This window comes from Carlito syrichta, unplaced genomic scaffold (genome assembly GCF_000164805.1).
Source record: "Carlito syrichta isolate Samal-C Ts95f unplaced genomic scaffold, Tarsius_syrichta-2.0.1 Scaffold317098, whole genome shotgun sequence".
Classification (NCBI taxonomy): domain Eukaryota; kingdom Metazoa; phylum Chordata; class Mammalia; order Primates; family Tarsiidae; genus Carlito; species Carlito syrichta.
In genome coordinates, this window is record NW_007261194.1 from 41714 (window position 1) to 58628 (window position 16915).

Below are 16915 nucleotides of genomic sequence, written 5' to 3' on the forward strand. Positions count from 1 at the left end.
CTCTGCGTGACGTGCCTGGGACACTGCACAGAGGATGGTGGGAGGGTGGAGGTGGGACGGGGAGAGGACTGCCTGTCCTGAGGTCTGTCTTCCTAGAGTCCAGCTCTTCGCTGACGGTGATCATCGTGGCTGTGGTCACTGGGATTGCTGTCGCAGTGATTGTTGCTATCACAGCAGGCTTGATCTACCGCAGGCAAAAGAGGATTTCAGGTTTGTAGCTCCTCTTGGTCACTCTTCTTATCATTCACCACTAGATCAAGGCCCTAGTCTCGGACATTGCCAGAATCCCTATCTTTGTACAAGACAAGCATTTGGATAGAGACCCACTTGTCGTACATTCATTCACTTACTAGTTCACTTATTCAGTAAGACTTGAACAAAGTTGTTTCTGTGTCTGGCAATGACACTGGGTGGCATCAAGATGAGGAAGTCCTGATGGGGAGTTCTCAGCGCTATGGGGAAGACAAAAGTTCACATAGATCATAAGATCTGATAAGAGCAAGATCGGGAAATGGAAAGGCTGCGCTGGGGGTTCAGAAGAGGCTCCACAGCCTGGCACAGACTGGGGCAGTTGGAGAATGTTTCACGGGGCCGTGCTGTAGTGTAGTGATGGGAGCACACCTGGTGTGGCCAGCCTGCCTGGATTCAAGTCTCAGCTTCACAGCTCACCAGCCATGTGGCCTTGGTGAGTTACTCACAAAGAGGTGGAAAATGGGGGCTCTACTAGGATCCACTTCACAGGATTGTTGTGAAAATGAGTGAGATTGAAGCTCTTACACCAGCGCCCAGCAGAGAGTAACGGCACATAAGTATGAATTGCTATACTGTGGGGGAGGTGATGTGTGAGGGTAGCTGTTAGCTGGGCAAGAGGTCACTCCAGGTACAGACCAAGGCATAGAATGAGGATGGTTGTAACTTGGAGGGAGGTTGAGAAAGAAGTAAGAAGATGTGTAAGTCACTGAGAAAGAGAAAATAATGCTACTAATACCTCACAAAGCACTTTGCAATTGGTTCATAGCAAGTATCTCAGTCACTGGTAATAAATAAATGTATAGACAGAGATGAGAAAGAGGTATGTTTTTATAAGACAGAGCAAGCTTAAGACAGATGCAATGGAGTGACCTTTCCAACACTCCTAGGAGTCCCATTAGTGAGCTGAATTATGTCTATCTGAACCATCCTTCTCTAGGCTGGAGCAGTCCCTGAGCTGGAGAGCTGGGAGTGAGAAGAGAGAAAGCATTTATGAGAGGGTGGGTCTGTGTGGTCCTAACCCAGACCTAACCCTGCTCCTTTGTTCTGAAGACTCATGCTCCACCTCCTAATCCTACTAACCTCCCATGTGCCCCTCCTACCTCTCTCAGGAAACCCTGAGCACAGGGAAATGGGAGAGACCCTCCCTGGGGAGCCAGGTGAGTACAGCATTCCCTCTGGGGATTCAGTGATGCCCCACCCAAGGCTGCCAGATGGATTGGAACCAGCAACAAGTGGCTTGTGTGAGTTCAGCTGGGAGCCAGGAGAGGGAGAGGAGAGCAGAGGGAAGGCAGGGGCTCAAATCGCTTGGTCAGTTCTGAGTCTAACTCCTGGACCGGAAGAGGAACTCGCTGGAGATGAGGAGAGAAATGTTGGCCCCAGATCGAGAGGGGAGGGTGTGTTTGAATTTCTGGGACCAGCAAACTGGGGAGCCTAGGAGGAATCAGAAATATTTGGGTCATTCTGTGGGGTTTTGGTTGAGTTGGCAAAGGATAGGGACTTGGACTTGTAAGACTGGGGCCAATAGATTTAGGAAGAGGAGTCCAAGGGGAAGGAGAAGGAGGCCTAGGAACAACACCCTAGATTTGCTGGGAAATCTGTTTCTGTGGAGTGATGGGGTGAGGGTGGTGGGGATCAGCTCTCTGTGGAACATTAAGAGGAGAGTTGGGCTTTAGGAGATTCTGGGGGACTAGGTGCACTAAGTGGGCTTTACTCTGTGGGCAAAGCTTGGTCTGATGCCAAACCAAGTACAGGTTTATTGAATTTTGGCCTATTCTGCCACCATCACACAATGGAGCCTCATGGTTCCCTCATGGGGTTTAGTCACCTCACTGAGGAAGTAAGTGGATGGCCATGATGACTTCTAAGCCCTCCTAGGTGTGATGTTCTGAGATCCAGTGACCCTCCTCTCCCCAGGTGGGAGTGTGTAAAAGGCACAGGAGGATTCTGGGAAACTTCCTGACTGTGGTTAAAGTTAGAGCACAAAAGAACTAGAACTTTCTCTAGGGTCTTCCATGATAGTAGACACAGCCAGGAAAGAGAGATACTAAGAGACTGCACTTCAGGTGGCTGGAGTATGACTCAGAGCAGAGCCAACAGGTTTGAGAGCTTGAGCAAAATATCACTCACCCAGCTGCGCTTTGAGCAAGGTCCGCGTGTGCATTGAGCAGGCCCAGTACGGATATGGGTCTGGGGCCACACCAGAGCCAACCAGATCTGAAAAAGTCCAAACACAACTGAATTAGCCACTTTGATGTGTGGTTCTGTCTACACCGGCATAAATGCTTTTATGCAGCTCGGCACTGGGTCTGATGCTTTCCCAAAAGGCTAGGTTGCTGGGATTGTTGAAGAATATGTGAAAAGAGGAATTCAAAACACGGTTTGCTGCAGAATTGGGGACATTGCAAATAAAGACTCTGCATGTCCAGGGGATGAGTGCAGAGACTGGATGCATTGTCTCAGACTCTACCCCAACTTCCTAGGAAATGCTGCTTTGCAGAAACTGAGGCTGCTTTTCGCACTGGCAAAGTGAAGTTACGGCAGAAACATGAGGGAATTCGGTGTGTTTTGGACATTAACCAGAGGCCTTCCTTCTTCTTTCTCTCTTTCCTTCTTTCTTTTTTCTCTCTCTCCCTCCTCCCCTCTGTCTTTCCCTCCCTTCCTCCCTCCTCCACTCACTCCCTTCCTTCTTTACTTCCTTTCTGTCTCTTCTCTCTCACTCTTACTCTCTTTAGAGTGCCAGTTTCTTCAAAGTTCCTATAAAGATGTACTACATTTGGACAATGTGGAAGTGATCCTCAGTCCTCTCTCCTTGAATTCTGTGGCCAGCAAATACCTGGACTTTACTCCACTCTGAGACTGAATACCCCTCACCTCTTCCCCCATATCTCAGATCCCCAAAGCTGCCTGGTTTGCTTCTAGAGAAGCTCAGCAATTCCCTGAAAAGAATGCAGCACAAATGACTGCTTTCCTATGGCCAGTGGGAAAGGCTGTGTCTGGGATACTCCAAGCGTGGATAAATGTAGCCATATTTACCCAGTGCTTGGCCAACAGGCCCAAGATGGGGTCAGCAGTGCTTGCTTTGGGTCTATTTTGGGCTTTGGTTTTGTAGCCACAGCCTCAGCATCAGCACACTTCAGTCTTCTTCTCCAGCAGGACCTCAGCTGATGTTTTTTCTTTTTGCCCACAGTCAATCCTACTGATCCTGAGGAGGCTGCCAAAGTTGAGGTGAGTGGTCCCAACCATCCCCTCCCTCCTTCCCTGCTGCCTCTTTTTTTGTCTTTTTTTCTGTGCCCTCTCTGTGGATCCCCACTGCTCATTTCTGCTCTCTCTAGGCTGAGAACACAATCACCTATTCACTTCTCATGCACCCAGAAGCTCATGAGGAAGAAACAGGGCCTGATTACCAGAACCACATTTAGTCTCCATTGTCTTACCCTGGGATTTGGCAAGAAAATCAGAGAGGCGAGGATCTAGTATCTCCTGGCTCAAATTCCCCTTGGGAAGGAAAAGGGAATGCTGCAGTTTCAAAGAAGAAGGACTCTTCCAGAGTCATCTATGTGAGTCCTGAAGCTCCTTGTCCTGAAAGCCACAGACAATATAGGCCCAGATGATTGACTGCACCGTCTGTGCCTGGGCACTTCTCAATATCAAGACACTTCTGTTACACATACACATAGCCAATAAAATCAATACTATTAATACAATTACTATAATTACAAGATTATATTACAGGTTATATGTAACATATATGTACATGACACTCATTATGTATGTCTATATGATTTCAGAAATGTTAAAGTAGACTAACCTATAGCAACATGTGGAAAGTGATTTTTTTTCAGGGTGGTGAAATTACTGATGGTTTATATTTTCTTTCTTTATTTTTCTATAAAGATCATGTATTACTTTTATAATAAAATATTTTAAGAGCAACATTCTGTTTATCTTTTCAAGGCTATATGGGTTGGAGTGCAGACTGAACTATCAGGAACTGTCAGTGATAAGAATCTTGGGAAGGTGGTAATGGATAGGATGTGTGGGAGGAGAGATGGGACCTTGGGGTATAGGGTGAGTGCCTCTTTCTCAAGCGTCACATAATGATATTTAGTTCAATAACAGCTGCATAGACGGCAGTGGTCCTATAAGGTTATAATATCGCATTTTTATATCGCATTTTTACTGTACCTTTTCTATGTTTAAATACATTTGAATACACAAATATCACTGTATTACAATTGCCTGCAGTTTTTGGTATAGTAACATACTGTATAGACTTGTAGCCCATAAGCAATAGGCCATAACATACAGCTTAGGTGTATGAGGTGAGTGGCAGCAGGCTATACTATCTAGGTACGTTAAGCACACTCTCTGATGTTCATGCAATGACAAAATCATCTAATGGCACATTTCTCAAAATGTATCTCCATCATTAAGCAATTTATGACTGTACTCTTCTTCCAGTGAACTTGCATTTTTGTTTCCATATCTTTCATTCTTTCCTTCTATGGTAAATAAAACACTGTTTTGCAACACAAGTTTTCAGGATGTCAGAGTCCAGATGAGCCCTCAGTGAGCTTGCTGATTTCCTGCTCTGCTATTCTCCCAGTGTAGTTACCAGAGGGTGTGACCTTCTCAGAGAAGTCATTCCAGGCAGGTTAGAAACATGACTGATATTCTTCTTGAGGGCATAGGGAGGGCCCTTGATGACTCTAACACAGTGTCATTATGCAATATTCTTCTTGCATTCAGGATTTAGCAGTTTCCTTTGTTGTGTGGTTTCCAAAGATTTCTATAATACTGACTTTTTGTGGTCCCACAATCAGAGTTTTTACATATATACTATTGTAGTAATAAGGAATGGTAATTGAAATTACTGGGTTACTGAGGACTTACGTTATGCCAAACTGTGTGCTTTAGAATTTAGAGAGTCCAAGATTACTAGCCATTCATATTTTTTCTTTTGTGATTTTCATGTACATTTATTCTTTGCCTATTTTCATCATTATAATGTAGCTAGTGGAGTACCTTATATGTCTGTTTATTTATAAATTATACAATAGTAACTTATTTCCTTTTGCTTACATGTAAATAACTTCACTCCATTAATAATATATTCTTCTTATAAAATTAAAATACAGATAAGCAAAAAAATTTAAATCATTCATAAATCCACAAACCAGAAATAATTAATGCTGACATTGAAATATATCAATGGCAATATGTATATGTATTTTAAAACTAGATGACATTATATATTTTACATGTTCATAAATACACTCAGACAAAAATTCATGCTCATTATAAGTTCGTAAACTCAAATAATCTGGAAATATAAAGAAATATAAGGAGTAAAAAGTAGAAGTTTCCTTTTGTCCTTACTCCCCTCTGTATTATTTCTCTTCCTTCTTTCTTTTCTTCCCTCCTTCTCTCCTTCCCCCCTCTTTTCTTTCTTTCCTTCCTTCCATTTTCTTTCCTTCTTTCTTTCTCTCCTTCCTTCCTTCTTTCTTCCCTCCCTCATTCCCTCCTTCCCTCCCTCCTTCCTTCCTTCCCTTCTTCCTTTCTTCCTTCTTTCAAAGGGTTGTAGCCCAGGCTAGAGTACAGTGGCATGATCATAGCTCATCGCAGCTTCAGCTCCTAGGCTCAAGCGGTCCTCCTACCTCAGCCTCCTCAGTAGGCTACATGTGCGTGCCCTCAGGCCTGACTAATTTAAAAAAAAATATTTTTAGAGTTGGGGGAGGTCTTGCTATGTTGCTCAGGCTGGTTTCGATCAATTCTCCTGCCTCAGCCTCCCAAAGTGCTGAGATTACAGGTGTGAGACACCATACCCAGCTTTAATGTGTTAAAGTCTAAATCTTGACTGATGATCCCCAGAGTCAGTTTCTTTACTGATAGTTTTTCAGTGAGCCTAACCAGTTAGTCTGGCTTGATTACTTAGCCAGAGAGGCATAAAACCCCGCTGGGTACTTCTTTGAGCTCTCCCATGCCAAGATTCCTAGCATAGATCTCCGTGGTTCAATCCAGATAAAAAAAAGTACAAATAGGGTACAGTGAGAATAAGGCAGCTGGGAGCTTGTATTTGAAACCTCTTGGATCCCCACTGCTTGCTTGTACTCTCTCTCGGTGTATCTTCAAATAAAAGCCTTCTGTGAGTATGATCTGTGGAGTCCAGTGAGTTCTTTCACAGATCCTTTTCAGCAAGGTTCTCCCACTGCTATTCCTCTACTCTTGTTTCCTCCATGTTATTTGTCATTATATGTAATTATTTTATGTATTTTTAAAAAATATTTGCATATGTTCTAAAATATAAGCTCAATGCAGGCCAGGCATCTGTATTATTAATGGACGTATTCCAGGGACTAAAACAATGCAATAAATATTTGTTGAATGAATTAATGAATGAAACTTTTATAATTTCTGGGTAATTGACATGCTTAGGAAGGTTGTCTTAAGAGTTCAAAAGGTAATTATACATTTATTAGCTTTCCTTGAAATTTTCCTATAATTATTTAAAACTCTTAAATGCTTTAAAAATATTAGATCTTTAGTAAATCCGGAACTCATTTCTGGATTTGGTGGTAAAGTAAGGACTGAATGTAATTTTTTCCATATGAAAGTCAGTTGTCCTGATACTATTTATTGAATAGTTTAATGATTTGAAATTCTACCTTTATCACTCTAAATTCTTATTACAGGTCTATTTTTGGTCTCTCTTCTGTTACATTGTTCTATTTGTCTATTTCTGCATTGATATCACATCTTTCTTTATTGCAGCTTTATAGTGTACTTTGCTATACAGAAGGTCGAGTTTTCTCTCACTCTTTTAAGTTTTTCGTAGCTATTACTGTGCTGCTTGTCTTCCAAAAGGACACAAGAGTTCCACAATACTCTTAAGATATTGATCAAATTGCATTGCATTTGTACATTATTTGGGCAAGGTTTGGCATCTGTGTCTTATTGATAACTTCCCAAGTTATAGCTCTTCATTCATGTAGACTTAAAGAATTCTCCTATAATATCATATGAGCTTAGTACCTTTTTTTGTGATAGCTCTTTGATAAACTCTTTTTCTGTCATTTTTGGTTAGGATTCTCTGTCTCTTTTGAAGTCAATTTTGAGAACTTTTAATTTCCTAGGAAATCATTCATTTTACTGGTATGCTGCGGAACACTGTATTTTCTTATTTTTTTTGGTAATAATGTATGTGTTTATATTTACATTTCCCTGGCCCCCACACCCCACCAACTACTAGCTTTTGAGTTTTCTTTCTTTTATCAGTAGGATGACTTCAGCTGGAAATAACAGGAAATCATTATTCTAATTGACAGCAGTCTTCCCGTCATATTGTATTGGTCAGGACTGGGTCACATGTCCATTCCTAAATCCATCACCAGAAAGGAGACTGAGATTACTATAACTTACTTAGCATTAAGGAAATGTATTATCTCACATGACAAAAAATACAGAGACAGAGTGTCTCTAGAACATCAGGGCTCTGAGTTCACTTTTCTGAAATTCTGGGCACTACCTTTGGACTACCAGCAAGATGATTATACTTTTAAGCATCATAGCCTGATATCTAGAGAAATAAATGCACTGTTTTATGTCTTTTTCTCTTTTTTTGAGTTGGAGTCTCACTCTGTCACCCAGGCTGGAGTACAGTGGCACACTCAAGGCCACCACAGCCTCAACCTACTGGGCTCAGGTGATCCTTCCGCCTCAGGCTTCCAAGTAACTGGAACTACAGGCGCATGCCCTCATGCCCAGCTAATTTTTGGATTTATTGTAGAGACGAGGTCTCACCAATTTACCCAGGCTGGTCTTGAACCCCCGGGCTGAGTCAATCCTCTTGCCTCAGTCTCCAAAGTGCTGGAATTACAGGCATGAGCTACCATGCCAGCCTGAGTGTTGCTTTCAGTGTCATATGCACAACTCTGGAAGAGGTTCCAAGAGCAGGTCTGAACTTGAAACACTGTGATGAATATGGGTTGTCCTCTGCAAAATCTCACAACCCTGGACATCCCTTCCTGGACTGTGCTGTGACTGCCTCAGCATTATTTTGAGTGCTGACAGAGTTCTCAGTATGGCAAAGACAGGCTGCCTTGTCCAAGGTGTGGCATCTTTTTTTTTCTTTTAAGAGTAAGGAAAACTTTCTCAGAAACCCTACTGCAGTCTTCCCATCAGATTGGTCAGGACACAAGTCCAATCCTAAATCCTAAACTAGAAAGAAGACTGAGATTACCGTAACATACTTAGTTTAATAATTTTAAGGTGGAACGATTGTCGGAGTATCAACCACCTTGACTACCATGTGTGTCTGTTCACTCTAAATGGATTTGCAAAGGTTTGCCTATTTTATTAACCTTGTCATAACTCTTGTCTTCTGGATCAAGTACTTTGCCTTTTGTTTGTTTTCTAACATATTATCTCTTCCTTCTACTTTATTTCAATTTACTGTATTATTCATCAATTTCTAAAGTCTTGCTTTTAAACAGATTCAAAAAAGACTATAAATTTTCTCTTCCACTATTTTGGCCACATCCATTAGATTTTGATACATCTATTTTCCTGCCGTTGCTGTTTCAAAACAATCTATATCTTTAGTTTCATTTTTTTGTTAACCCAAAGTTTATTTAGAAGAGTGTTTTGTTGTGTTTGTTTTGTTCAAAGGAAATGAGCACTATCTTTTTTATTTTCTACTTTTATTGCAGAATGGTTGGTAAACGTAGTCTGTATGATTTTTCTGTGTGTGACTTCCCTTCCTTCCTTCCTTTCTCCCTCCCTCCCTCCTTCTCTCTCTCTCTCTCCTCTTTCACCCTTTCTTTCTTTCTTTCTTTCTCTCTCTCTCTCTCTCTCTCTCTCTCTCTCTCTCTCTCTTTCTTTCTTTCTTTCTCAGGGTCTTGCTCTGTCACACAGGCTGCAGTGCGGTGGTACAATTATAGTTCACTGCAACCTCGAACTCCTAGGCTCGAGCAATCCTCTCACCTCAGCCCTCAGCCCTTGTGTAGCTGGATTATAGGCATGAGTCACCACACCCAAAACATTTCCTTCCTTGAACAATCTTTTCCCCCCTCTAAAGATACAGCAAATGCTTCATTTGTATCATTTTCGTTTTTTAGTTTATGCATTGATTAACTTTTCCCAAGATTTTAAAAAACTTTCTAAAGCAACTTAATACTATTCTCCATGTGGTCAAATGCATTACAGAGTTTTTTAGTTTCTTGTTTTTTCTTTTCCCTTGAACTCTGGATCGCAAGTGACCTTCCACCTCAGTCCTCCAAGTAGCTGGGATTATAAGCATGAACCACTACACCTGGCTCCTTTTTTTCCTTTTTTTCATAATCTAGAAGCCCCTCCTTCTTTGACACTCACTTGAATCATCTCATCTGTAGGCCTTCTGCACAGCTGTTGTCTTGGGACTTCCCTTCATGTGTCTTTTGTATGAAACCTCCCCATTTCCTGAATCTTATGTCTGTTTCTTGGTTTACTTCCTTGCTTGGCTGCAGCACGTGTGTCAGGAGCATTCTGGGAAAGGGTGTAGGTGGTGTAGCAGATGCCATAATGCCCCACCTCTTACTTACTCAATTCACCTGAATTCACCCGCAGCTGCTGACTGGTTCAATTTCTTCTGACAATCAAACTATGGTAGGGAAATGTTAGTCACCTAGAAATAGCTACTCTGGATAGGAGAGAGGACTTAAGAGTCTAATTTCTCCTTATACAGTTTACAATTATCCTCTTAGTTTAAAAATAATTCCCTATGCATATCTTTTTGATTCCTTTAATTCCTGAAACTTCCCTGAGATCTTCCAGGAAAAATAGCTTGCTTCTCACTAGTATTCTTCTCTTGGAGGAGATAAACTCAATTCCCTATCTATCACTCAATTTTCTACAAAAACATGACCAAAAAGTCTAGTCATCCTAATGTTATGTCTTAGATACTACACAAAATAGAATTGTTAAATGGTTGAATAACAAAGATGGATCTTTATATCCCTGTTTATCTCAACCAAGTTTGCCAAAGGCCTATTTTATTGGTTATTTTCACAGAAAATAGATTTTGATCATGTCTTTCCTTTGTTTGCTTTCTATCTTGCACATTGTAATCGCTCCTATTTTTATAATAATTGTTAGTCTTAAATAATATCCCCAATATTATTTTAAGAACTTCTGCTTTTTTTTTTTTTTTTTTTGAGTTGGAGTCTCACTCTGTTGCCCAGGCTGAATATAAGCATGCCTCTATATTTATTTAGATTTTTAGAAACTTGCTTTCATCAGTGTAGTGTAGTTTTTTATCTGGGTAAACCATCTTCTTAAGATTAATTGTAATATGTTCCTTCTTGTTCTATATTCCGAAGAGATCACATAGAATTAGTTAATTCTTAAATATTTGGTAGAATTTTTCAGTAAAACCATCTTGGCCTGCATATTTCTTTTTGGGGAGTTTTAAAATTGCAAATTTAATTTCCTTTCCTTTATAATTATAGAGCTATTCAGTGATCTATTTCATTTTGGGTGAATTGTGGTAGTGTGTGCTTTTTGAGGAATTCGTCCAGTTCATTTAAGTTGTCAAATTTATGTGCATAAAGTTGTAATATTTGTTTACTCTATTTTTCATATCTGCAGGTTCTATATATTCCCTGTTTCATCCATATATTGGAAACTTATGTCTTTTCTCACTTTCTTTTATTTTTTGTAAGTCTTGCTTGAGGTTTGTCAATTTTATTGATATTCTCAATAAAGATCAATTTTCTTTTTTGTTTTATTTTCTTTATCATTTTTCTGTTTTCAATTTTAGTGTTTTCTGCTCTTTATTATTGCCTTCTTTCTGCTTACTCTGGGTTTATTTCACTTTTCTTTTTAGATTCTTGAGATGAGAACTTAGATTATTGATTTTTCTCTTTTCTAACATATGCAGTTAGTATTATGAATTTCCCTCTCAGTGGTGTTTTAACTATGTCCCACAAATTTTGATACGTTGTATTTTATTTTCATTCAGTTCAATGAATTTTATTTTATTTCCCTTGAGACATCCTTTTTGACCCATGGATTATTTAAAAGTATGTTTTTTAGTTTTCAGGTGCTTAGAGATGTTCCTGTCATCTTTCTGTTATTGATTTCTAGTTTGGTTTTGTTGTTGTTGGAGAACATATTCTGTATAATGTCAAGTCATTTAACTTGTTAAGGATTTATTTTGGACCAGCATATGGTCTATTTTGGTATATATTTCATGACTACTTGAAAAAAATGTATATTCTGCTGTTTTGGGGTAGTCTATAAATATTTATTAGATCCTGTTAGTTGATGATGTTGTTGAGTTCTTCCATATTCTTGCTGATTTTCTGTATAGTTGTTCTAGTAATTGTTGCAACAAATGTTGAAGATTCCAACTATAATTATGGATTTGTCAACTTCTCCTTTCAATTCTTTCATTTTTACTTCACATATTTTGCAACTCTGTTTTTTGGTGCATTTACATTTAGAATGTGTTTTTTTAATCATTATATTCAGTTCCTCTTTGCCTCTGATAATTTTCTCTTCTCTGAAGTCTGCTTTATCTGATGTTTTTGTGAGTAGTAGTGGAACCACAGGTTTGTTTTTTTTTTTTCCCGGTAGTACTGCTAGAGTAGGGCATTTATTATCTACATGTTTTCAGATGTGCAAGGGTGCTCCTTTTCTGGACTTTTGACTGGGAAGAGCAGACTTTTGCTGAAGCTTTCTTTTTTTGTTTGTACCTTTGGCATTTCTGGGTTACTTACTTTTCCAGCTTTGGGTGTGGGACATATATGAAGCAGAAAGAAAGACCAGGGAACTCACCATCTTGTCCCTGGTTTTAAGGTCCCTATTGGGTCTGCCTTTCCCCCCCCCTTTTTTTTTTGAGTCGGAGTGTCACTCTGTCACCCAGGTTGGAGTGCAGTAGCATGCTCACAGCCATCGCAGCCTTGGCCTGCTGGGCTCGGGTCATCCTTTCATCCTTTCATCCTCAGCCTTCTAAGTAGCTGGAACCACAAGCACGTGCCCCCACGCCCGGCTAATTATTTATTTATTTGTTGTAGAGATGAGGTCTCACCAAGTGGCCCAGGCTGGTCCTGAACCCATGGGCTCAGGCAATCCTCTTGCTTCCACCTTCCAAAGTTCTGGGATTATAGGTATGAACCACCGTGCCTGGTTTTTCCTCCATTTATAATGTCTTTTTATTTCTGTTTTATACATAATGTTCAGCGTTTTTTTTGTTGGTTTGTTTTTTAGTTGGAGTCTCACTTCATCGCCCAGGCTGGAGTCAGTGGCACACTCATGGCCACCCCAGTTCGAGCCGCAGGCCTCCGGCGATCTTCTTGCCTCAGCCTTCCAAGTAGCAGGAACGACAGGCATGTGCTACCACACCCGGTTAATTTTTTTTATTTTATTTTATGGTAGAGAGGAGGTCTCGGCCCGGGCTGGTTTCAAACCCGCAGGCCCAGGCAATCCACTTGCCTCAGCCTCCAAAAGTGCTGGGTTTACAGGCTGAGTCACCGAACGCGACTATGTTTAGGATTTTTAACTGTACTTAGCAGGAGAAGGAGGGGAGAGTATCTCTACTGCACAGTCCCAGGAGAGGAAGTCTAGAAGCCTTATATTTTAATACACATATTTACACTTATATTTTATATCAATACATAGAGTTCACCAAAAACTACAACAGCAAAAAACACACACCTAGAAGAAAATAAGCCAAACTATCAATAGAACTCTCTAGATAAAAGATTTATGGGTGAGTTTTATTTATTTATTTCCTTTTTCTGTGTTTTCTACAATTAGTGTGTGTCACTGTAAATAATAGCTGGAAACTCAATGCTCTATGTACCTTATTTTACTGTTATTAAGTATAACTCTATTTCTTTCTTTATTTTTACCAGTATAGTTGAGTTTCAAAGACCTTCATTTTGCTTATGATGCTTACCAATAAAATTGCAGGCTCTGACCTTAAAAATGCAGATAACTAATATAAGGAGTCTCAGAAAGAGATATCGCCTCTCCCTTCAATCAACAGAGGGAGCATTATCCTTCTGGATCATAAAGCTGGTTCAAGAATCCAATTTAATAAGGTATTAAGCTGAAGACTTTTATAAGACTATCAATCTTGTTTCCTTGGGCAAAATGGAGATGTGTGAATATTCATATTACCAATTTGTTCTGTTACTTTAATTCTGTCCTTGGAAGTACAATTTGACTAAGAGGCTTTGTAGAACTCCTTTAAAAATTACCATGTCTTGGCCCGGCATGGTGGCTCATGCCTGTAATCCTAGCACTTTGGGAGGCCTAGGTGAGAGTATTGCTTGAGCCCAGGAGTTCAAGACCAGCCTGGGCAACATAGTGAGACCCTTTCTCTACACACATAAACACATATTTGTCATGTCCTGTGAAAATTACCTTCAAAAAGAAATCCATAATTTTTTTGGTTATATTACTTCAAAATTTTTTACCTGAACAATTACATTATAATTGACATCTCTGTATTCCTACACAAAATAAATATTTGTAAAATTGTTCTGTCAAATTAGAAATGAATTGCTAATGCTTTCATTTTTTTTCAGTTACTCATATTGGGGGAAAGAAGATGGTGATTCTGAAAGATATTCTACTTCAACGAAGAAATTGGGAGACATTTCAATTAATTAAAAAATTACATTAACAAATCTGTGATGAGCTGAGAGTTGAAAACTGTGCCCTATGCTGGCACTACCAAATAAAGCAGCAAAGAGAGGGAAGATAAGCCTTCATCTTGGGCCTTAGCAGGAGGCTGCCTGTCTTTGTGATGTACCAGCTCAGAATAATTCTGTGAAGGAGAGTCATTTTGCTGAACAAATCTGCAGAGCCATCACAAAGAGAGTATAGAAAAACTATACACATATTTTAAAAAATTGACTGTGGTCCAAGGACCACATGCACTTTCAATTTCCAAGGAAAAAAACCCAGGGCACTAGCCTTCATAGGATATTCTTCTGTCTTTTATTTGCTGTCAGAGTCAGGTTGAAGGAATGGCTCAGGGCACTGTTTTCCAGGAATATGTGAGTTTTCTTTATGAAAATGAGACCCACTTGGCAGTAGGGTGGGTTTCTCATACTTCTAGTAACCTGAGGCAAGGAATTGACTTTCTTTAGAAATTGGGAGCCACTCCTTGGAAAATAAGTAATAAAAATGAGAGATCTAGTGTGTGAGAGAGGTCAAAGCATCTTTGTGCATGTTTTCTGAATGTATATTCTGACACTTTAACTGCAGATGAAACAGGCACCTGTAAAGGGGCATGTCATGTCTGTTTTATCTGGAGACTTCCAGTTTCCATCTGAGCAATCCAAAACCAGTTCTGAGTGTATTCTTTCTTTCTTTCCCTCTCCCCTCCCTTTCTTTGTCCCTTTGTTCTTCCCTTTCTACCTTCCTTTTTTTTGTCTTGAAAGAAATACACAATCCAGCCAAATCAGGATGCAAGAAATAACTTTGTGTATTGCAGTACATTTTAAATGTATGAAAATGGCAATATCACTACAGATCCTATATAGAAAGACTGAGATGGGCAACATCACAACAAATCCTATAGATCTACGACTGACTAGGTATACAAGAACTCAATAACCATCAGTGATCCTAAAGACAGTAAAAAAAAAAAAAGAAAGAAAGAATGTTGTTAAAAACTTTATGCTGATAAGTTTGACAACTTAGACAAAATGAACAAATATCTTGATAGCTGCACTCAAACTATATAAGCTTATTTAAGAAGAAATAGGTAACCTTAATAGCCCTATATTAAAGAAATTGAATTTATTATCAAAACTTTTCCACAATGAAAACTCAAGGCCCAAATGCCTTCACTTGTTGAATTCTAGCAAACATTTAAAGAATAATTAATACTAATTCTGCACAAGATTGTCCCAAAAAATTAGAAAGGAAAAAACATTTCTCAACTCACACATCCAGGCAAAGACATTATAAGAAACAAAACCTAGAGAACAATATCCCTCGTGAACACAGACGCAAAAAAATTTTTACAAAATTTTAGCAAACAAATTCAACAGTGTATAAAAAGGATAAAACGTCTTAACCAATGCAAATTTAGATCAATTTGAAAACCAATGAATGTAATTAACTATATTAACAGATTGAAAAAGAAAAAAACTCAGCATTTCAATAGATGAAGAAAAAGCATTTAATAAAATTCAACACCCATTCATGATAAAAGCAAGACAAAACAAACAAAAAACCTCACAAACTCTCAGTAAACTAGGAATAGCAGGAAACTGCCTTAACCTGATAGCATACATGAAAAACCTACATCAAACATTATACTTAGGTGAAAGATTGCAAAGAAGTCTGCTCTCACTGGACATAGTGCTGAAAGTTTTAGCCAGTGCAATAAAGCAATAAAAGATAAAACACTTATAGATCAGAAAGCATTTATCTGTAAATAACATGATGTTCTACATAGAAAATCCCAAGGAATCTCTCTCTCTCTATTTATCTATCTCTCTATCTATCGAACACTCCTGTAACTAATAAGTGAGTTCAGCAAGGTTACAAAGTCAGTATACAAAGTGAGAGAGGTCAAAGCATCTTTGTGCATGTTTTCTGAATGTATATTCTGACACTTTAACTGCAGATGAAACAGGCACCTGTAAAGGGGCATGTCATGTCTGTTTTATCTGGAGACTTCCAGTTTCCATCTGAGCAATCCAAAACCAGTTCTGAGTGTATTCTTTCTTTCTTTCCCTCTCCCCTCCCTTTCTTTGTCCCTTTGTTCTTCCCTTTCTACCTTCCTTTTTTTTGTCTTGAAAGAAATACACAATCCAGCCAAATCAGGATGTAAGAAATAACTTTGTGTATTGCAGTACATTTTAAATGTATGAAAATGGCAATATCACTACAGATCCTATATAGAAAGACTGAGATGGGCAACATCACAACAAATCCTATAGATCTACGACTGACTAGGTATACAAGAACTCAATAACCATCAGTGATCCTAAAGACAGTAAAAAAAAAAAAAAGAAAAGAAAGAATGTTGTTAAAAACTTTATGCTGATAAGTTTGACAACTTAGACAAAATGAACAAATATCTTGATAGCTGCACTCAAACTATATAAGCTTATTTAAGAAGAAATAGGTAACCTTAATAGCCCTATATTAAAGAAATTGAATTTATTATCAAAACTTTTCCACAATGAAAACTCAAGGCCCAAATGCCTTCACTTGTTGAATTCTAGCAAACATTTAAAGAATAATTAATACTAATTCTGCACAAGATTGTCCCAAAAAATTAGAAAGGAAAAAACATTTCTCAACTCACACATCCAGGCAAAGACATTATAAGAAACAAAACCTAGAGAACAATATCCCTCGTGAACACAGACGCAAAAAAATTTTTACAAAATTTTAGCAAACAAATTCAACAGTGTATAAAAAGGATAAAACGTCTTAACCAATGCAAATTTAGATCAATTTGAAAACCAATGAATGTAATTAACTATATTAACAGATTGAAAAAGAAAAAAACTCAGCATTTCAATAGATGAAGAAAAAGCATTTAATAAAATTCAACACCCATTCATGATAAAAGCAAGACAAAACAAACAAAAAACCTCACAAACTCTCAGTAAACTAGGAATAGCAGGAAACTGCCTTAACCTGATAGCAT

The 16915-nt window shown here is 38.9% G+C and overlaps 1 protein-coding gene across 3 annotated transcripts in view; it reads left to right on the forward strand.

Moving 5' to 3' along the window:
* FCGR2B (Fc fragment of IgG receptor IIb) overlaps positions 1-3737 on the forward strand; it is an 11224-nt gene extending 7487 nt beyond the window's left edge. For 2 of the 3 annotated variants that reach the window (XM_021707381.1, XM_021707382.1), the window contains 4 exons: positions 97-210; positions 1353-1409; positions 3440-3477; positions 3585-3671. In XM_021707381.1, coding sequence (XP_021563056.1) covers positions 97-210; positions 1353-1409; positions 3440-3477; positions 3585-3671 — 296 coding nt within the window. Of the gene's footprint in view, positions 1-96; positions 211-1352; positions 1410-3439; positions 3478-3584 lie in introns of all 3 variants that reach the window. The other variant, XM_008074704.1, reaches the window with a different exon arrangement.
* The last annotated feature ends 13178 nt before the right edge of the window (positions 3738-16915 follow it).